We start from the raw sequence: 23242 nt of genomic DNA, 5'->3' as shown, positions 1-23242 counted from the left end.
ACCGTACCACATGTAGTACATCTGTCTGCTTTATCTGTATTGTGCCGTTCTTAAGCAATAGTTAAACACGATTTCATCAAACATTATAACAATTACAGTGTGCAATCATCCCGGGCAATAATTGGGCAATAATAGAGGATGTGCGTGAAATTATTGATTGGCTCCATACAAAAGATTTGAACCGGTGTCCTTCACCGTAATCATGGCGCAATGCAGTGCATTCAATCAAACATTGTCGTCAACCTATTTGATCGTATGGTGCATTTGTTATGTGTGTGAGACGAGCTGTCGCGGTAGATTGCAATAGCTTGTAATCATGGTTTTGTTGAATGAATTTGAGTACTCCGCCATATTTACAGTATGATACGTCATAATCTAGGTGATTATTTGCATTAGCGTTGTTGCGGCTCCCGTATGCATACGCACCGTAGATTTTGATGAATAGACCTACGGTTAAAAGTCAATCAGCTGTATAATTTGAAGTACTCAACATGCGTGACACACCACGAGGAGCGTGGTGATATCAATCAATAAATCCGACTTGAAATCGAATCCAAAGTATAATACACATAACAATGAGAGGGTTTGTGCATCGATGCATAGTAGTCCTCTTCAATGAGGGCGGTGGTTTTCGATTCACAAGCTTCATGGTCATCGCGGAGCAGAATTTCTGAACGATTTTGAATATAGGGAAGGGGGGGGGGCAATTATTTTGAGCCTGCTCCGAGACCCGATATGCTGAAGGGGGTGGGTGGGGGAGGGCGGGTTTCGAAATGCATACATGTTAACCTAAAATCAATTACATTATGAATTATACCCTAAAATTAGGAATTTGACCTTAAAATACAATACAATACAATAAAATAATGAATACCTCCAAATTATGAATTTTACCTTGAAATTGTGAATTTGATCTTAAAATTATGAACTTTACCCTTAAATTATGAATTTTGTCCTAGATTATTGGGAGGTGCCTAGGGTACTTGGCCCCACCAAAATTATTCCCCCCCCCCCAGCCCTGCGCGATTCCTGGGCCACTGCGGAATTGATTTGATTATATCTGTAGGTTCTTGTTCTGGCCTTGGAAAGCAAAATAAATTCTATACCTCTCTCCTCAAATATTTCCGCCAAAGGTCGGCTTTATCCTTATCTCACTCTCTCAGGCTCCTCTCAAGGGGAGGGGGAGGTAGTGGCGGCGCCATGAATTTCTCTTTCGGGGATATAGGCAAAGTGAATTTTTGGGGTGGGGTAGACAACTTTTGGCCAAAATTGGCGCAACAAGTTTACATTTGCATATTTTTTGTGTACTGCCACCACCTTGTTTGTCATAAAATGTGTGTTCTTGTTTCATGTCATAAACAATGGCGGGCCAGGATTTTTTCGGGGGCATGGGAGTGGGCTAAATCAACCAATTTTCTCCCATGCCCCCCCCCCCCGCGGCGCCTCCTGTACGTGTTTGTTTAAATGAGGTATTTTTATCTCAATTAATATTGTACATGTACTAAATAAAAACCGAAGGGGAGATATAGGGCTGATTATACTGGCCTTTGAAGTGGTCAGGCGCCCTCTCTATCTCTCTCATCATGCTCTCTCTCCCTTTCTTCTCTCTCCCACATATGGCCCCAACCCACCCACCCCGTCTCTCTCATTCGCTCTCCTCTCCCGGAAGTGAACTTTAAGTAGGCCTACGTCTCGTGTGGACACACTCGCAAGTTACTTTCGAAATTAAACGAACCTGTAAACACACCAACTTCTCTGGGATTAGGTGAATGACCGCTAAGGTTATTCCTTTGTTAGTATGTTAATTCTCCTTTGTTAGATACCGTACGTTTGATTGTTATGGATAAAGGATATACCGTAGCCATGACTACTATGTTCCTTCATTGTTAGTTACCGTTACAGAGTCCGCTTCCCTCCCGTAACATTAACTCTTCCTCCTCTCCCAGTCCATCCCCTTTCCTTATCTGCTCTCTCTCCCTTTCTTCTTTCTCCCACACATGGCCACAACCCACCCACCCGTCTCTCTCATCCCCTCTCACCTCCACTCTCTCCTCTCCCGGGAGTGAACTTACAAGTAGGCCTACGTCTCGTGTGGACACACTCGCAAGTTACTTTCGAAATTAAACGAACATGTAAACACACCAACTTCTCTGGGATTAGGTGAATGACCGCTAAGGTTATTCTTTTGTTAGTATGCTAATTCTCCTTTGTTAGATACCGTACGTTTGATTGTTATGGATAAAGGATATCCGTAGCCATGACTACTATGTTCCTTCATTGTTAGTTACCGTAAGGGATTAGAGAGCGCATAAGGCCGCTTGTTATGCTAATTCTCTTCATTGTTTGCTACGGAACAGGTTACTCACCTTAGGTAAATGTTTAAACTCAGTCGCTACGCTATCGCGACGATTGATTGACTTTTATTGAATAAAACCGCTGTTCCAAAGGCGACTGGGTGTAAACCTTTTCCTAATGTGGCTAATACGGTAAAACAATGAAGAGAATTGCCATAACACTTATCGGGCTTGCGCAGCTGAACAGTTTCACTAATCCCTTACGGAAACTAACCATATCAGTGGTGGGGTGGGGAGGTGGGGATTAGGGGCCGGGGGCAGTGGCGGCTGCATGCATTTTTCGGGGGTACAAGGGTGGGGAGGGGTCAAAGTGAATTTCAGGGGGGAATCAACCCATTTTGCGCAAAAATGGAGCAAAAGGTCTTTTCTATCTCAATTTCTGTTTGTGTATTGTACCAAACGAAAACCGAAGGGGTTATGTGAGTTGATTTATAATTTGGCTTCTTTAACAAAGATTTGCTAATCAATTTATCTTTTTAAATACAATTAAGCATGCTGCCAAATACTGATATAAAATTGGATCGGTTGAGCCCATATTTATTGGTCGAGCTATGAGTTTTAAAATATTGGACGAGACGTAGTCGAGTCCAATATTTTACAACTCATAGCGAGACCAATACATATTGGGCGTAAAGCATCCAATTTTATCATTATTATGTTTTGGATCCAATATTTTCACAACTTGGATCCATCAAAACATAATAATGGTAGATATCGGGCTGATTATACTGTCATTGGAAGTGGTCAGTTGCCCCCCCCCCCTCTCTCTCTCTCTCTCATCATAATAATAATAATTATTATTACTATTTGAACCAACTCGATATTATGAGTTCAGTTAATAAAACTTCAAGGGCCTTTTGGTGAAAGTGGTGCGGCAATTGGGAACTTGATCCATTTATTCCTTCCCTCTTCACCTGTGCCTCATCTCCCGGTCCCTTTCTCACCCCACTCTCCCCTTCTTCTCTCTCCACACACAACTCCATGATACACACACACACACACACACCCTCTTTCCCTCTAGGTGGGGGGGGGGACTGATCGCCTTTGATTGAAGTTACCAAGTACAATGCCAAAGTCCGCTTCCCTCCTGTAACATTAACTCTTCCTCCTCTCCCAGTCCACCCCCTTTCCTTATCTGCTCTCTCTCCCTTTCTTCTTTCTCCCACACATGGCCACAACCCACCCACCCGTCTCTCTCATCCCCTCTCACCTCCGCTATCTCCTCTCCCGGGAGTGAACTTACAAGTAGGCCTACGTCTCGTGTGGACACACTCGGAAGTTACTTTCGAAATTAAACGAACATGTAAACACACCAACTTCTCTGGGATTAGGTGAATGACCGCTAAGGTTATTCTTTTGTTAGTATGCTAATTCTCCTTTGTTAGATACCGTACGTTTGATTGTTATGGATAAAGGATATACCGTAGCCATGACTACTATGTTCCTTCATTGTTAGTTACCGTAAGGGATTAGAGAGCGCATAAGGCCGCTTGTTATGCTAATTCTCTTCATTGTTTGTTACGGAACAGGTTACTCACCTTAGGTAAATGTTTAAACTCAGTCGCTACGCTATCGCGACGAGTGATTGACTTTTATTGAATAAAACCGCTGTTCCAAAGGCGACTGGGTGTAAACCTTTACCTAATGTGTACGGTAAAACAATGAAGAGAATTGCCATAACACTTATCGGGCTTGCGCAGCTGAACAGTTTCACTAATCCCTTACGGAAACTAACCATATCAGTGGTGGGGTGGGGGAGGTGGGGATTAGGGGGGCCGGGGGCAGTGGCGCCTGCATGCATTTTTCGGGGGTACAAGGGTGGGGAGGGGTCAAAGTGAATTTCAGGGGGGAATCAACCCATTTTGTGCAAAAATGGAGCAAAAAGTCTTTTCTATCTCAATTTCTGTTTGTGTATTGTACCAAACGAAAACCGAAGGGGTTATGTGAGTTGATTTATAATTTGGCTTCTTTAACAAAGATTTGCTAATCAATTTATCTTTTTAAATACAAATAAGCATGCTGCCAAATACTGGTAGATATCGGGCTGATTATACTGTCATTGGAAGTGGTCAGTTGCAGCCCCCCCCCCCTCTCTCTCTCTCATCATCATAATAATAATTATTATTACTATTTGAACCAACTCGATATTATGAGTTCAGTTAATAAAACTTTAAGGGCCTTTTGGTGAAAGTGGTGCGGCAATTGGGAACTTGATCCATTTATTCCCTTCCCCTCTTCACCTGTGCCTCATCTCCCGGTCCCTTTCTCACCCCACTCTCCCCTTCTTCTCTCTCCACACACAACTCCATGAAACACACACACACACACCCTCTTTCCCTCTAGGTGGGGGGACTGATCGCCTTTGATTGAAGTTACCAAGTACAATGCCAAAGTACGCTTCCCTCCTGTAACATTAACTCTTCCTCCTCTCCCAGTCCATCCCCTTTCCTTATCTGCTCTCTCTCCCTTTCTTCTTTCTCCCACACATGGCCACAACCCACCCACCCCGTCTCTCTCATCCCCTCTCACCTCCACTATCTCCTCTCCCGGGAGTGAACTTACAAGTAGGCCTACGTCTCGTGTGGACACACTCGGAAGTTACTTTCGAAATTAAACGAACATGTAAACACACCAACTTCTCTGGGATTAGGTGAATGACCGCTAAGGTTATTCTTTTGTTAGTATGCTAATTCTCCTTTGTTAGATACCGTACGTTTGATTGTTATGGATAAAGGATATACCGTAGCCATGACTACTATGTTCCTTCATTGTTAGTTACCGTAAGGGATTAGAGAGCGCATAAGGCCGCTTGTTATGCTAATTCTCTTCATTGTTTGTTACGGAACAGGTTACTCACCTTAGGTAAATGTTTAAACTCAGTCGCTACGCTATCGCGACGATTGATTGACTTTTATTGAATAAAACCGCTGTTCCAAAGGCGACTGGGTGTAAACCTTTACCTAATGTGTACGGTAAAACAATGAAGAGAATTGCCATAACACTTATCGGGCTTGCGCAGCTGAACAGTTTCACTAATCCCTTACGGAAACTAACCATATCAGTGGTGGGGTGGGGGAGGTGGGGATTAGGGGGGCCGGGGGCAGTGGCGCCTGCATGCATTTTTCGGGGTACAAGGGTGGGAGGGGTCAAAGTGAATTTCAGGGGAATCAACCCATTTTGTGCAAAAATGGAGCAAAAAGTCTTTTCTATCTCAATTTCTGTTTGTGTATTGTACCAAACGAAAACCGAAGGGGTTATGTGAGTTGATTTATAATTTGGCTTCTTTAACAAAGATTTGCTAATCAATTTATCTTTTTAAATACAAATAAGCATGCTGCCAAATACTGGTAGATATCGGGCTGATTATACTGTCATTGGAAGTGGTCAGTTGCCCCCACCCCCCCCCCCCCCCCCCTCTCTCTCTCTCTCATCATCATAATAATAATTATTATTACTATTTGAACCAACTCGATATTATGAGTTCAGTTAATAAAACTTTAAGGGCCTTTTGGTGAAAGTGGTGCGGCAATTGGGAACTTGATCCATTTATTCCCTTCCCCTCTTCACCTGTGCCTCATCTCCCGGTCCCTTTCTCACCCCACTCTCCCCTTTCTTCTCTCTCCACACACAACTCCATGAAACACACACACACACACACCCTCTTTCCCTCTAGGTGGGGGGGGGGGGACTGATCGCCTTTGATTGAAGTTACCAAGTACAATGCCAAAGTCCGCTTCCCTCCTGTAACATTAACTCTTCCTCCTCTCCCAGTCCATCCCCTTTCCTTATCTGCTCTCTCTCCCTTTCTTCTTTCTCCCACACATGGCCACAACCCACCCACCCCGTCTCTCTCATCCCCTCTCACCTCCACTATCTCCTCTCCCGGGAGTGAACTTACAAGTAGGCCTACGTCTCGTGTGGACACACTCGGAAGTTACTTTCGAAATTAAACGAACATGTAAACACACCAACTTCTCTGGGATTAGGTGAATGACCGCTAAGGTTATTCTTTTGTTAGTATGCTAATTCTCCTTTGTTAGATACCGTACGTTTGATTGTTATGGATAAAGGATATACCGTAGCCATGACTACTATGTTCCTTCATTGTTAGTTACCGTAAGGGATTAGAGAGCGCATAAGGCCGCTTGTTATGCTAATTCTCTTCATTGTTTGTTACGGAACAGGTTACTCACCTTAGGTAAATGTTTAAACTCAGTCGCTACGCTATCGCGACGATTGATTGACTTTATTGAATAAAACCGCTGTTCCAAAGGCGACTGGGTGTAAACCTTTACCTAATGTGTACGGTAAAACAATGAAGAGAATTGCCATAACACTTATCGGGCTTGCGCAGCTGAACAGTTTCACTAATCCCTTACGGAAACTAACCATATCAGTGGTGGGGTGGGGGAGGTGGGGATTAGGGGGGGCCGGGGGCAGTGGCGGCTGCATGCATTTTTCGGGGGTACAAGGGTGGGGAGGGGTCAAAGTGAATTTCAGGGGGGGGGGGGGATCAACCCATTTTGCGCAAAATGGAGCAAACTTCTGTTTGTGTATTGTACCAAACGAAAACCGAAGGGGTTATGTGAGTTGATTTATAATTTGGCTTCTTTAACAAAGATTTGCTAATCAATTTATCTTTTTAAATACAAATAAGCATGCTGCCAAATACTGGTAGATATCGGGCTGATTATACTCTCATTGGAAGTGGTCAGGTGCCCCCCCCCCCCTCTCTCTCTCTCTCTCTCTCTCTCTCTCATCATAATAATAATTATTATTACTACTATTTGAACCAAATCGATATTATGAGTTCAGCTAATAAAACTTCAAGGGTCTTTTGGTGAAAGTGGTGCCGCAATTGGGAACTTAATCCAATATTTACCTTCTCCTCTTCGCCTGTCCCTCATCTCCCGGTCCCTTTCTCGCCCCATCCCCCCTTTCTTCTCTCTCCACACAGTGACAACTCCGTGAAATACACACACTGGGGGGCTGACCGAACCACCGTTAGTCCGAATTTTTAGGGTTCGGATTCGGGTTGGGTTTAGGTTTAGGGTTAGCGTTAGGGTTAGGGTTAGGAACCCTAAGAACCCTAAGCCTAACCATGATGCAGTCATGTCTACAGAAGAATTCATCTCGACCTTTGCAGGACTTAAACCCCATTAAAAGCTATTAAACCAAGATAACACTCATTGAAACAGCTCAACTGATTAAATCGGATCTTCTCTGGTTGTGCACATGTGTCTGTTTTCATGTGCGATATCGCAATAAAGCTGGTATTATAGCTTCAGTTGGGTAACCGATTATAAAGGAAACGAAAGGAAACAATGGTATGTGTACCTTTGTTCACGAAATGAGACAATGGTCTGCTTTTTGTAAACCAGCATTCTTGAAAATGAGCAACATAATGATTGTTGACTTAACACGGTTTGGAAATAATTTCTTCATATTTTTGGTGTTATCTGTCGTTATTATCCTTCCTAAAACACAAAAGTGCGACCCTCTCCAAACACCTAAATTAGCTAAAAATTTAGGACTTGTTACAAAACTATCTTGTCTAGAATTTTAGAAGAGTACTTTTAATATTGGCCGGTTATTTTTCACACAGCGACGTTAACTAGGCAATGTACTATTACCTATAACATTAACTAAAACACCAAAGTACGCATATTTCCAAACATCTAAATTAGCTAAAAATTTAGGACATGTTACAAAACTATATTTTCTAGAACTCTAGAAGAGTACTTTTAATATTGGCCGGTTATTTTTCACACAGCGACGTTAACTAGGCATATCCCCATACTTTTAACGTAGGGCTATTTGTAGAGGTCACGCGTCAATGGGAAAGAGCACTGTGTATTGTGTATAGGAAAACGGAATACTGCAGTATGCACTAAAAATTCGAACTGACAGTGGTTCGAACTGACGATGTGTAGGCCTACCCAATAAATTAAACTTTGTGGAACCTTTGAGAAAAATGCGGACATCTGTGGAGATGAGAAAAGAGGAGAGGAAAGGCGAAGAAAAGAGATCGAGGACAGGATAGGAAAAAATAGGCCTATATTTTAACGCATGTGGTAAAATCAGTTGATTTTTCAGGATTTTTTTATTTTTTCAGGCGGAGCTTTGCTTTATTCCGTGTTTGATTATGAAAAACGGAACAAATTTTCAAATATGATGTACGAACAAAATAATCACGAGCGGGGAGGAAAAGCCCCGGCCGGGGAGAAAGTGGAAGGAAAGGGTGGAATTAGATTTAGATGATGTTCCCAATTTCATCACTATCACCAAAAGATCCTATTTTATAAACAGAACAATAACTCGCCCCGATTCCAACAATAAAAAAATTATTATGAGCGATGAGGACGCTAGACCAATTCAAACACCGGTGTCTATCAAACCACAGACACACCTTGAAACCTGGCAGATAAAGTGGACAGCACCCACCAGCTCTATTATTGATGTATGAGGCACAACTTTCAGGGTCACATTTATAAAGACTTAACTGCTGAACGGTGGGATTTATTGATTGATATAAGCCTGTATTCGTGGTGCGTCACGCACGTGAAGCTACTTCAAATTTTACAGCTGATTGACTTTTAACCGTAAATCTATTCATCAAAATCTACGGTACATATGCATACGGGAGCCGCAACATCGCTATTGGATTCCTTGGCGATGTTGTGTAATAATCGGATTAATACTATAACACTAGGTGAATACAAGTTTTGAATATATCGCGTTGCAAAGCCCCATTCAGTGATCCCAGCGAAAGTGAAAAAAAAATCAAATTGTTACTTTTATAAAAAAAATTTAATGAAAAAAATGGAAAAAACCCAAGAAAACGGCAGTATCAACGAAGTTGAAGCCCTATTCAAATACATGTAGCTAATTTATATATACTGTCAGTATATAAATTACAGATTCACGTAAATGCATTATTTTTGTCTTAAATAGGCCTATACGGCTTTAGGCTGAACCACTAGCAGAAGATACCAAATTGATGTTTTATGACCTTTGAAATTCTTTTGTTGCGAGTGACATGGTCAGTTCAATTCACGCCGAGTGTCCTTGACAGGTTTGACTCTGCTTCAGTGGTCATGAAAGAATTCAAAAGCTAACCTCTGCCCCAACAATCCCAAGCAATTGTCTGAAACTGCTCTTCGGATGATGTATCATAAGAACTCAGTCGTCAAATGATGATAGTCATATAATGACCAAAAGATTATTACTGACTATATCATTGAAGACTGAGTTCCGCAGTCTAGTACAAAATCTGAATTTTGATGATTTTTACGATCGTCCGGATGAAAAAATCACTGAATGGGCCGTTAGTACCCTCCTCTTCTTACCCTGGCAATATGAATCAAAGAAAAAAAAAAAAAAAAGAAAACAAGAAAAAAAAGACAAAGAAAAGAAACAATAAAAGAAAAACAAATATGAAAAGTTCGAACAATAGTTTATTTATAAAATTAATGTGACCGTGATGAGGCTCGAACTCACCACCTTCCGATTTAAAGTTCGAAGCACTCGTGTACCAAATTCTGATGCCTTACCAAGTGAGCTAGATGCTCCTGAGATACGAAATAAAAATAAAATAATACACTGTATACCTGCTTGTGTCGGTAATTGATTTGCTCTAATTCGATAATGGTACAGTGCAACAGAGCAAAAATGCCCAACATTTAAAAGCTATATAATTTATGAACAATATACACTACACATTTACTAATACAAGGGAATTTCAACATAAGAATCCAAACAATTAAGTACCAACATGCACAGCTTTGTCCTTATATCACATTTGGGTTTTTAACAAAAATCAAACCTCTACTGTGATTGGCAGCTGCACAAGGCATCTCTTTGATAGCTGATAATGGCCATCCATTCAGCAAGTGGCTACTAACTGTCCTTGACAGGCTTGAATGAGCACTGTCATCTGCTACAAAACCATCACACTCCAGGACCGGGTCACTCCATAATGCTACAGAGAGCACAGTACTTTGACAATGGAGTGAAATTATTGATTAGGTGCGGATTTTAAAAGTACAGCTCCTATACGTGTATAGCAAAAAATTGGAATAGAATGTTTGGCATCATGTAACTAAAATACTAAATGCATTCTGCAAAATGTGCTCTGACCAATATATAAAGCATTTCATTAGCTTTAATTTGACATATTGTTTGACATGTTTGGCATTATGGTAAATCATTAAATAAAATATTTATTAATTAATCAATTATGTCAATTAATTAAAAATTTAATGCAAATATGCATATTTTCTCTGACAGAATTGTAAGATTTGACAAGAGCCATCTTTCTTGTAAGTTTGATTCTTATAACATACCGGTATCGTATTGCGTCCCGTTATAGTTGCAGAAAAAAATACGCGTGCAGGACACACATACGCACCCCCCACACACACACCCAGAGGATCGTACCGTTTTACAATCGTATAACATTCATTGGCGCTAGTAGTAAATTCCAATTTTCTTTGCTTTACCTCACTTGTTCGGATCAAAAATTAAAAGGGGACATATCTGACAGTAAAAGCTTATATTTTATGGAAATTATGTTTAACTATTTGCTTAAACAGCACAAAACAGATAAAGCAGACAAATTTACTATACATAGGCCTATACATGTATTGTATGGTATGCCAGGGACTGTGTTGAAGGGACTGGAAACGGCTTCCACCCATTGTCCCATGCAAGTTGTTGGTTTACAAATTATCCTCAGTTGAGCAAGCATGAATAATACGTTGATCGTAGTCCGAATAATCAGTCCCAGAACCAGTGGCGTAGCGTGGGTCATCTGCTGATTGGGGGCACAAGCCGTTTTTTTTGGCAATTTTCCTTGGGATTTTTAAACTTTTGCAATCGATTGGGGGGGGGGCACGTGCCCCCCCCCCCCCCATGCCCCTATGACGCTACGTCACTGCCCAGAACAAAATATAAATTTCTGACATGATCGTGCTCTGGGTCTGAACTGTTTTCGTTTGAAATCTTGATGGCAAATTGGACAAAAGAAGCACATGGTTCTACTTGACAGCTTTTTAATCCCTGTTACGTGAATCACGCTATTGTGGACCATCCTTCTGATACTTGAATGTTTGGACAATTGGAACGGTCTGTTGTCTACCTCTCTATTTCTAAATAGATGAGGAGGTCAAAATTGTCATCCTCGCCGAATAGGAAAGTCAGTGTAATAGTACGGCACTACGTTGATCGATACCCTGGTACGAACCCAAGCACAGTTACAACACAGCGTGTGGCTTGTCTTCCCGGGCTTGTCTGGTACATTGCGAAATGAGCTTACATGTTTGCCTATAATGATAGACTCTAGAAATGCCAACATAAATAATCAAAAAACGTTATTTTAATAATTATTTCAGTATCAAAATCAGTAGGAACAGCAAGCGTACGGTGTACAGTGTACACATTCCAGAAAAATGTAAATTTGTTATAGCATTCTTAGTAGAGGACCAGCCTGTAGACTCCGTGACTAAATCATAAAACAAAAGTTTGAGAGTCATTTTGGGATCTTTGATTGTGAATAAATTTAGCTTGGGCTCACCTCCTGAAACTTCCGGGCATTCCGGGGAGGGGTCAATCAAGGTCACATGGGGGTCAAATTTTCAGAGTGCTCCAACTATGCCAAGTAATATATCAAAATACTCGTATGGTCATGAGGATTCCAAAAATGTATAGTTTGTTATGCGTCAGACCTTTCTAAAGGGCGCTTTGATGATAAATTTCCAAAGGTCAACGACCTTTTTGAATTCTGATTTTGGTAATTTTGGTGTCTAATTATATGTTTTCTTGCATGAGAAATACAACTAAGCAAATTAAAAAACTATACAAGGAACCGATGACCCTCTTTTCAACAGGGCTGCTAAAAACATCCATATTGTAATTATTAGGTTATTGGTTTCATGTACAGTTTTTTAAGTTGCGTAGTTGTATTTCTCATGCAAGAAAACATAATTAGATACCAAAATCACCATCGCTACACAGAAATTATGTTCTACAAAGGATAGACATTTTACACTATACGGTGCTTGCACGGAAGATCATAAGTTCAAATCAACGCTCTGCAGGGTCCATTGTTCTATTGTTTCCGATTAGAGCGCTGACATATTGGAAAATGTTGCCAATCAATATTCATGAGAGTGTACATTCAACGTCCAGTTTGCGAAATTGGGTGAGTTGTGTTTAGTAGGTGTGAAATACACCTGACTGGGCGTTTTAATTACGTAACGAATAAAGGCATTGACATCATCGAATGGCTGCCCAGTGCTGTTATGTGTTTAGTTATTATATAGGCCTAATAATTATTATTAAATGTATTCATCATTCCTTTCTTTTCCTTCTCTGTACTTATTCTTTCCTAGGCCTACACTTTATCACTCCCTCGCTCTCATTGTCCCCTCTCACCCTCCCTCTCTCATTCCCATCATGTTCCTTATATTTATATTTATCTACTTGTCTTTATTATATCTTTTTATTCCTCCCTTCCTCCAGCCCTCTCTCATTCTCCATATCCCCTCCTCCCCTCTTCCTCCCTCCTTCCCTCCCGAGGCTTCTCACAGAGGTGAATCTGTCCCTCCCCAACCCCCTCCCCTCTTTGGGTACGCCACTATTTCTATACCAATCTCCTTCTTAAAATAAAATTAAATGGACATTTCTTAAAAACAACCTTTATAGGCCTATACTTATACTTACATGTATACGTATAGCGATTACCATTATAGTGTAATATAGATATATGGACTGAACATGGCAGCCTTCATACATTATAATGTGTAATCGATCACCAAGAGCATTCAATTTATTTAAATGAAACGCCTAACGTCAGGTGGGTGGTAAAGATGATTGCATCGCCAGCTAAAGCCTCCTTATAGACTCCAGACCCACACAAGCACACATTTGGGATACACGAGTACAATGGTACCACTTTACACATGACTGCCCTTACACATGACTGTAGTGTGGTCACTTATTGATACTCGCCTGTTGTGTAGAGCGTTAATATGATGCCGGATCAGTGACCAATTTAATGGCGGAACCCCTTTATTCGAAACAATGGTACCACTTTTATGAATAGCCTGTCGCAACTTCTAATCGGCATCAAACGAACAAAAGATTATATAATCTATTGCGACTCTATTTCTATTAAAAGCTCTTTGTGTAGGCCTACATAGGGCCTACACTTTGTAAGTATAAGTATAGGCCTATAAAGGTTGTTTTAAAGAAATGTCCATTTAATTTTATTTTAAGAAGGAGATTGGTATAGAAATAGTGGCGTACCCAAAGAGGGAGTGGGATGGGAGGGCAGATTCACCTCTGTGAGAAGTCTTGGGAGGGAGGAGGAGGAAGAGGGGAGGAGAGGATATGGAGAATGAGAGAGGGCTGGAGGAAGGGAGAAATAAAAAGATATAATAAAGACAAGTAGGATAAATAGAAATATAAGGAAAATGATGGGAATGAGAGAGGGCTCAGGGAGGGTGAGAGGGGACAATGAGAGGGAGGGAGTGATAAAGTGTAGGCCTAGGAAAGAATAAGTACAGAGAAGGGAAAAGAAAGGAATGATGAATACATTTAATAATAATTATTAGGCCTATATAATAACTAAACACATAACAGCACTGGGCAGCCATTCTATGATGTCAATATGCCTTTATTCGTTACGTAATTAAAACGCCCAGTCAGATGTATTTCACACCTACCAAACACAAGTCACCCAATTTCGCAAACTGGACGTTGAATGTACACTCTCATGAATATTGATTGCCTAAAGCACTAAATATCTCTTCTATCTTCTATTTAGATTGACTACAGGGCTTTAGAAGAACAGTCCCTTGGATCGACACCTAAACAGTTTACAAATCTAACGCAAGATGTGAGAGGAAATAACAATAACATTCACACATTTACTATACAAGACTTACAACCAGGTCAACTGTATAAGATCTACGTATCAGCTGAAAACTCACAGGGGGAAGGAAAGGCTGTCTCTCTAATACACAAGACAATTGATGGTAAGCTTAATAGACTTTCTAAGAACAGGGGTCCATTTCACGAAACTTTACGAAACTTTGTAAGTCTCAAAATTGTTCGTAACTAAGTTCCATTTCACTAAACTTGCTAAGTTGCGAACGGTACCCTTTGTAAGTAATAGGGATTTACCACAGGGACCCTTCGTAAAGTTACGTCTACATGTGAATTAAGTAATTCTTGGCCAAGTTGTAACATGCGCGTCGCGTCTATGTAGCATGCTGAGCATGTACGCGTGTTTATCGCGGAGCCACAAGCGTTTATTATAGTGTTGAAGCTTGGCCAAGAATTGCTTAATTTACCTGCCAGTCTGTCCACCTAGAAGTAGGCCTACAATGTAAATAGACCTCGGAAATTGGAGGTATGAGAATAATTATTTCAGTGCAATGCTTCTTTGGCGCGACAACTGTTGCGCGATTTGTACTTGTCGAGCGCACCACGCTCTTTACGTGTCGCGTCGCGTCGCGTTCGCATGTGACGCAAAGCATCAACCCTCGATGCCACAGATTTGGTTTGTACTTCTATGTGGACAGACTGTAGTATTGGGTATTCATAACTTTACGAACTGTTACTTCGGTTAACATTTTAGTGAAACGGACCCCAGGATTGTTAGGGTAAGCTTAATCATATGCTTTCTAAGAACATGATTATTAACTGCAGTATATGTTTCATGTTATGATTGTTTTCAATATTTTTTAAACCTTTGATTTGTAACTCATCATTTCAATTATTATCTGCATACTACCGAATATCTCGGTATGTTGTATGCTATGAATTCTTGCATATTCATGAGGGGCGACTGTTACATCGTGCCTTGTCACACAATCACGCCAACGTTGCGTACCTTCGCATATATATACGTGATACGCTCCCCCTTTTGGGATTGAGCACTTTGTTCAAAAGATAGTCTAATTTGAGTACAATGTTGTTATTACGCTCCTGTTTTGCAGTTGAGCACTTTCTGACTATCTCCGATAGACAGACTGACTCTGAATAGACGTTGGCTGTGTTGACACCATGGAATGTATATTCTTTCACATTCCCAAGAGATGGTAGTCCACCCAAAGCATTTCATCGCGTCGTCTGACGATTGCCTTTTTAGGCATGAAACTCAGAGTAAGGACTACCTATTCTGGAAGGTCTGTTCTTTGAGTTTTTATACGCTCTCCCTTTTGGGATTGAGCACTTTGTTCAAAAGATAGTCTAACTTGAGTAAAATGTTGTTATATGTGATATATCTTTATATCTTTTATATTTACGCGAAAGACCGTAAAACTACGCAGTTCACGTAGCTGTCACATTTCATGGAACAATCGGCCCTCATAATTGGGTGATGCTGAGACTTTGACTGTTTGGAAATCGTCTGTTATCTCTTTTTTTCTCGTTTTTTCTGCCCAATTTTAACCTTTGTCTACTCCATTTAATGACGCAAACTTAATGAGCTATGATCACGGCTGACACACATGTAAATATATGCCTGTGCAATTGATGAAGTTACTTTCTGCGGTAACAGGAAATATTAAGCCTAACAGACTTGGGCAAGATGCTTCAATTTTGCTAATTTTTCCTCACATGCACATGTTATAGGTTTATAAACATCATCACACTTCGTTCTTTCTACAGGACCAGTCTCTTCTACTGTTGTTGGTATTGTGGTAGCTGTCATCATCGTTATCATTGTGATCTCCGTTGTTGTGATTCTGATGGTTAGAAGAAGGAGACGCCAGCATGATAAAGAGAGTCAGGATAGACAGGCTGATAACCAGGTAGGTCATTACATTTCTCCTCGCTCAAGAAAAGGTAGATCAAAGAAATCTTAACCATGTTAATCTTTAAGAAATCTGCTTTATTGTAGTGTTTTATCCCCGGGTACCAAAATCCGGAGCGATTTACGTAGGCCTATATAAGGTATACGCTGATGTGCTGCTCTAATGTGTCGAAAACTGCCACATCAGCCGTTTTATAGGTAAAAAAATCCCTAAATATGGGTATGGCTTTATTCAATAAGGCCCAAAATAATTGATACTAAAGCATGAGCATATCCCTGCGCATATCGCCACAACCAATGACAACACACAAAACAACTTTTTCGCAACATCCTCTGTATTCAGAAAGAAAACACCCTGATAAGTCGCATAACATGATGGTCCACATGCCTATAATATTATAAGGGTGATGTAAAGATGTTAGCCTTAGACAAACTAGATTCCTGGATACGCAACCAGTCTCTTTGTAACCAAAGATGGTTTGTCTGTCTGGGCATTCAAGTTTCTGTACCCATCTTTATATATTGTCTTCCATGCTTGAGCCAGTGGCATAACGCACCCAATTTTCAAAGGGGCACATAATTAATCAATCGTATAGCTGACCCCTACCAAACAGATCATATTCAAATGCAAACAAACTTGGGTGATAGCTACAACGAGGGAACCTTCATGACATGCTGGTGTTCAAGATCACATAGTTGAGATCGAAGGTCTTTGAGTTCAGTGTGTAAAATAGGCTTACAAGTCATGTACATTTCAAATCCAGGTAGGACATTACCAAACTTTGGTCATAGCTACAATGTGGGAACCTTCATGAAATGCTGTTGTACAAGGTCACATACTGAAGGATGAAAGGTCTTTGAGGTTAATTAGTAAAATAGGCTAAAATGGAAAAGAATTGTCTTCTATGTATAGGCCTACATTTCAAGTCCAATTGCAACTTAACATTTATTGGTTTTTTTTCTTAATGTTTTCGTAAAATGTCTCAAATGTGTGATATCAAGGTTGCAAATGAAGGCATTCGTTTTAATAACCAAGCCTTCACCACAGATGATAATGAAGGTTATGATAACACCAGCTTAAATAGTCTAGAATATGAAGAAGTGACATCTTCCGAATGGGACATTGAGTGGAACGACTTGAGTCTGTCAGGAAAGATACTTGGAAAAGGAAACTTTGGTGATGTTCAGATGGGCAGAGTTTTGATCAAAGACAAGTGGATTCATGCAGCAGTAAAAACTCTCAAAGGCAAGTGCAGGGCCCGATTTACCATAGGGTCAGATGGGCCCTGGACCAGGGCCCCAAATTTTGCCCCCCCAAAAAAAAAAAAAAAATTGCCCTGTTATGTACAATGTGCATCTTCAATTTTAGCCGCAAAAACGCTATGATTTGGGCCAATGTAGCCTACATAAAATTTTGCAATATGCAGCTTTAATTTGGGCTAAAATAGTCTATAATAGACATTTTTCTCGCTCTTCGCGCGCAAATGTTCTTGTAAAATCTAAAGACTTCCTAAAGGGCTTCCAGAAAGATAGTGGATTGCTATTTTTTATGTATTTCCTTTTCGGTCATAGTAGTGATATATTCTTTCCTGTTTTGTCTTCCTCTTCTCGCTCTTTCTATGGAGAAGGGCCTGATCATTCCCTCCAGTCATTATATTTCCCCATTTGCTGCTATTCGATTACAAATTTCTGGGAATGCCAATGTCATGTAGGGATTTGGAGAATAATTAACCATACATAGTCAGAGTGCAAGAAATTCATATATTATAAGCATGTTAATTTTATTCTGCTTCTCTTCACAGAGGGCACACCTGTATCAGAGCGAGCATTGTTTAAGGAAGAATTTGACACAATGACAAGAATCGGTCATCATCCCAATGTGGTCAATATTCTTGGGTCCTGTGAACATGCAGGTATGGAGATACAGATGGGCATACTGCAGTTACTGCAGTTGTAACATGTCCTAAATTTTTAGCTAATTTAGGTGTTTGGAGAGGGTCGCACTTTTGTGTTTTAGGAAGGATATGTAAACGACAAATAACACCAAAAATATGAAGAAATTATTTCCAAACTGTGTTAAGTCAACAATCATTATGTTGCTCATTTTCAAGAATACTGGTTGGTTAACAAAGGTCCACATACCATTGTGTCCTTCCGTTTCCTTTATAATCGGTTACCCAACTGAAGCTATAATACCAGCTTTATTGCGATATCGCACATGCAAAAACAGACACATGTGCACAAGCAGAGAAGATCCGATTTAATCAGTTGAGCTGTTTCAATGAGTGTTATCTTGGTTTAATAGCTTTTAATGGGGTTTAAGTCCTGCAAAGGTCGAGATGAATTCTACTGTAGACATGACTGCATCATGGTACCTGTAGTATGATTTCACACCCGCAGATATAGGACTAGAATTAAGAGATGCAAAGAAGAATAAGTAAAGGATTCCAACCATGGATTGTTTAATAAAAGCTTCTAGAGCTTTCTAGGGTCAGACCCGATTAATTTTGTGGAGTGGTATCTATACTACATGTGTTTTCTTTGGTGCATAATAATTCACGTCATAAACATCTTTTTGAAAGTTGATTTATGTGTATAGGTGACATATAAAATATTATGTCACTATGTGGGCTATACAATTTTCAGTGTGTAAAATCTTAAATTACTTGAATTTAGAATAGTGTGAGTAACCCTGATAAAAAAAAGGATGGATATTGTCTTTTATATTTTTTAACATAACGTAATAGTTTGAATGGGTAGGCATTATTAAAGCTCCCTATTCTTTTATGTCTTTTGTAGATGCATAGTTACATTATTGTTTCATGGTTCAAATTTTCAAATCTTTCAAATTAGTTTGTTATAATTACTGACCAGTTCACCAGTTTTTGGGTAGCTTTAGAATGAAGCACTTTCCCTCCGTCAAATAGGATCAGACCCACCTAATTTTGTGGTGTTGTATATTAACTCAGGCATATACTCACTATTTTTGTTTTGTTTTTCAACATTACGCATTTCAGGTTCATTTTATGTCGTGCTGGAATATGTTCATCATGGAAATCTTCGTAAATATCTTCGTAAAAGTCGTAAAGAGAGTGAAGAAGATTTCAGAAGGGGGAAAAGAGTTGTCACAGATCTGAGTCAAGAACAACTGCTCAATTTTGCACTTGGTGTGGCGAAGGCAATGAAACATGTATCTGATTGTGGGGTAAGAATGGAATTGTTGGGGCTATTTAAAACTTTTTTACGCTCAGACTTTATAAGTTGCCTTTAAAAGTTGAATTTGCATGAAGTCAAATAAAGTTTTATTTGTTTGTATACTTTTTTACCCTAAGCGCAACAGTTATTGTTTATGTACTTTTGTAGGTAATCCATAGAGATTTAGCAGCAAGGAATGTCCTGGTAGGGAGAGGATTGACGGCTAAAGTAGCAGATTTTGGCATGTCTCGTGAAGAAAACATATATGTCCAACAATCAAATGTAAGTAAAATAAGGTTTCCATTTGTTTAATCTTCAATCCTTACCTTGCACAAAACTATCGCTTCTTTTTCATCAATTGAAGAGCTTTGTTGCAAAAGGGGTTTTGCAACAAAATAAATTTACCCCTTTTCTAGAAACCACCTTTGCAATCAAATTTGAGCCAATTTGTTTGCTCTACATTATGTAACTTGACTAATGCTTTGAAAATCAAAAAGAAAAATTGAAATATCTCATTTACTTTTTTAATTATGAATTTTTAATTAAATTCGGGAAAATGGCATGTTTTGGGTATTTCCGAAGCTACACCTTTTGTTAATTAAAATGATTTTTTCAAACATAGTGACCCAAAAACAGTTCCTTTTGGTTTTAATAGGTAAAGAACATTCCAGGCTACCATTATACATCAAAAAATTTAAAACAAAACAATTCTATATTCATTTTAAGTTCAGATTTCCAGAAATTCCCTAAGATTTCCCAAACGGGAAATATGCGATAACTCCGGAAGGGAAGGTAGTATGAAGCTCAAACAACCACCAAAATGTGTATTTTTACCCACACTATAATATTATGCCAATAACTCAATTTGGTCAAAAGTGGATGTAAGGGGTTTTGAAACAAAGCTCTTCAATTGGGGAAAAATCCAAAATTGTGCTTAACTGGGTAAAGTTGTCATTTGAATTTTTTGCATTTTTGTGAAACTTTGCATTAACTTTGCGCAAAGTTATGCAACGTTATGGAAATGTTTGCCCGACTATGCAAAATGTTGGGTAACTTTGCGCATTTGTGCAAAATGTGGGCAAAACATAGGGCAACTCCTATGTTAATTGTTAGGGCTAATTGAACAGTTTGAAAGTATCATTCATTGTAAGTGAAGGTTTTAACTGTGTTTAATCTTGAATGAAACAGTGAAAAAGGTCATTGCAAATTGCAAATAAAGGAGTTTATCTGTTTTCATCTTGAACAACTCAATTACTTACAGTAACCCTGCCGATTATAGGACTCTTCCATTTAATATCGACACTACCCCTCTGGAAAATTTTGGAAACATCTTCAACAGGGGGAGTATGACTTTCAAATGGAATTAGCACATTAGGCAGCTCTATTTGAATTTCATACACCTGAACTGGGAAATATTCAAGAGTTGGTTAATGTGCTAATTCCATTTGAAATACATACTCCCGTTGCGGAAGATATTTCCAAAATCTTCCACAGGGGTGGTGTGGATTTTAATTGGAACGACCCTGTTTACATCAAAAGTTTGAAAAATGTATTCAATGTTATCAGCCTCATAGGCATAGACATAACTCACATTCAGTAGTAACATTGATGCGTATTTCGCTGGGTGACGTGCACCTAGAGTTAATAGTGCAGAGTGTACAGGCACGCATACAAGGACCGTTTGTCGTCAAGCTTGTAGCACAACCGCGGAAAGGCATTGACGTCACTGCCAAACTAGAGGTGAACCAAAGAATAGCAAGTATGGGGGAAAAGTGTAGGTATGTAGTGACAAATTCCTGCATGTCCTTCATATCCCATCTAATATTCTGTAGAAAAATTGAAGATATTGTTAACTACGTGTATATATTACCATTTTTGCAACTTTCTTTTTCAGCAACGTGTACCTACCAGATGGCTGTCCATTGAATCACTGACACAGAAGTTGTACTCAACCAAAAGTGATGTGTAAGTTTATTTTTTCATGTAATATGAGGGAACTGATCGTGTTGATGACAGTGATGATGATTGTCACGATGTGGACAATGATGATGATGATGACAATGAAGATGAAGATTATGGAGATTATGATGATTATAATGATGATTATAATGATGATGATGATGATGATGGTGATGATGATGATGATGATGATGGTGGTGATGATGATGATGATGATGGTGATGATGATGATGATGATAATGATGATGATGATGATGATGATGATGATGATGATGATGAAGATTATGATGATGATGATAATTATGATCAGTACAAAGGGATTGTAAGGAAACATTTTTGAATTATAGAGATTTACAATCATTCTTCATTAGCATGAAAGTTCATCTGTGTTGGTAGACTTCATAATTGTAAATTTAAACTTATGATCTCAACACAAAATTAAGACGTACCTCAAATTTTCGGTCACAACTTTGACCTTCATCTGGAGACTGGCAACCCAAGTTTGGGATCAGTGACCTTTTGGACACTTGACCCCAAAACCTGGTCGTACACTCTGGGTAACTTGTATATATAGAAGGGAAATCTAAGAACAGTAACCGAAAAAATACAAACGTTGAGACAAAAGGACAAGTAGTTTTGCCCTACGTTAAAGGAACTTCCGAAGCCTTACGAAGAATCTTCGGCACCTACGGCATCAGAGTTTGTTTTAAACTCACTCAAACTCTGAGGCAGCTACTTGTCTCACCTAAAGACAATACTGAGAAGAAAGACATTACCGGACCAATTTATTACATCCCCTGTCAGGGGAAAACCCTGCGGGGTCAGTGTTCAGAATCTTACATTGGTGAGACTGAAAGATCTTTGAAAACCAGATTCTCAGAACACCGTCGTCCGAGTACTACCTCGTCGGAAGTCTCCCAGCACATCCACATTGAATCCCCCGGCCACCAAGTTGATTTGGATGAGGTCAAAATCCTCGACCGGGACGCTAGATACTTTGAAAGGGGTGTGAAGGAGTCAATTTACATCAGAGTCAACCAACCATCTCTCAACCGCGACGGGGGCCGATACAAGTTACCCAGAGTGTACGACCGGGTTTTGGGGTCAAGTGTCCAAAAGGTCACTGATCCCAAACTTGGGTTGCCAGTCTCCAGATGAAGGTCAAAGTTGTGACCGAAAATTTGAGGTACGTCTTAATTTTGTGTTGAGATCATAAGTTTAAATTTACAATTATCATTCTTCATGATGACAATGATTCTTTTTTTTTTTTCAGGTGGTCATTTGGTATCCTGCTCTGGGAGATTGCTACTTTTGGTAAGTGTACATTTACTCAAAGGCAAATGATGAATCAGTCGTAAAGCACAAGTCGTTCCCTCACCCCCCCCCGAATTATTTCATGTTTTGTTTTAATTCTAGAAATACTGCAATTTTTAACAACTCAAAATGTTAGGTTTGCTGATTGCTGTGTTATATATTTGCGTGATTTCTGCTTCTTTGTCATACAATAGACTTTGGTGCAATAAGGTGTAAATGTGGAGATCTAAAATTTTAGTCTGATAATAAAATGACCGATTGAGAGTTTTACCACTGCACACCGGAGTATGCACCCTGGTGTATACAGCTATGGTGCTTGACAATGGCATAGCCAGGGTTTTGGAAGCGAGGGGGCACAACTTGTTAATGTACTGACGGAAATATTTTTTGCCGACGGAAGTTGTGATTTGTTGACCCAAACTTCTCAATGTATAATATGTCAGTTTGATAAAGTCTGTTAAAGTCAAAAAATGTCTTCGGCTTGCGTTATTTTTTTATATATACATATTTTTGTTTCTTCCTGGTAGAGTAAAAACATAATATAGACCGCCTCATTTGAAGTTCAAAAAATTGGAAACTCTTAAATACGAAATTTGTG

At 39.6% G+C, this 23242-nt stretch overlaps 1 protein-coding gene across 1 annotated transcript in view; it reads left to right on the top strand.

Annotated features, from left to right (window-relative positions):
• Window positions 1–23242, top strand: part of LOC140169277 (angiopoietin-1 receptor-like) — a 101730-nt gene that overhangs the window by 13077 nt on the left and 65411 nt on the right. Inside the window, exons 8-15 of the mRNA XM_072192532.1 lie at window positions 14182–14392; window positions 16032–16174; window positions 17179–17422; window positions 17979–18089; window positions 19194–19381; window positions 19540–19653; window positions 21266–21336; window positions 22604–22644. Of these exons, the coding sequence (XP_072048633.1) occupies window positions 14182–14392; window positions 16032–16174; window positions 17179–17422; window positions 17979–18089; window positions 19194–19381; window positions 19540–19653; window positions 21266–21336; window positions 22604–22644 (1123 nt within the window). The remainder of the gene's footprint in view (window positions 1–14181; window positions 14393–16031; window positions 16175–17178; window positions 17423–17978; window positions 18090–19193; window positions 19382–19539; window positions 19654–21265; window positions 21337–22603; window positions 22645–23242) is intronic.

Source organism: Amphiura filiformis, chromosome 14 (genome assembly GCF_039555335.1).
Source record: "Amphiura filiformis chromosome 14, Afil_fr2py, whole genome shotgun sequence".
Taxonomy (NCBI): domain Eukaryota; kingdom Metazoa; phylum Echinodermata; class Ophiuroidea; order Amphilepidida; family Amphiuridae; genus Amphiura; species Amphiura filiformis.
Note: the sequence above shows the minus strand (reverse complement) of the source record. Positions and strands in the feature narration are given on the sequence as shown.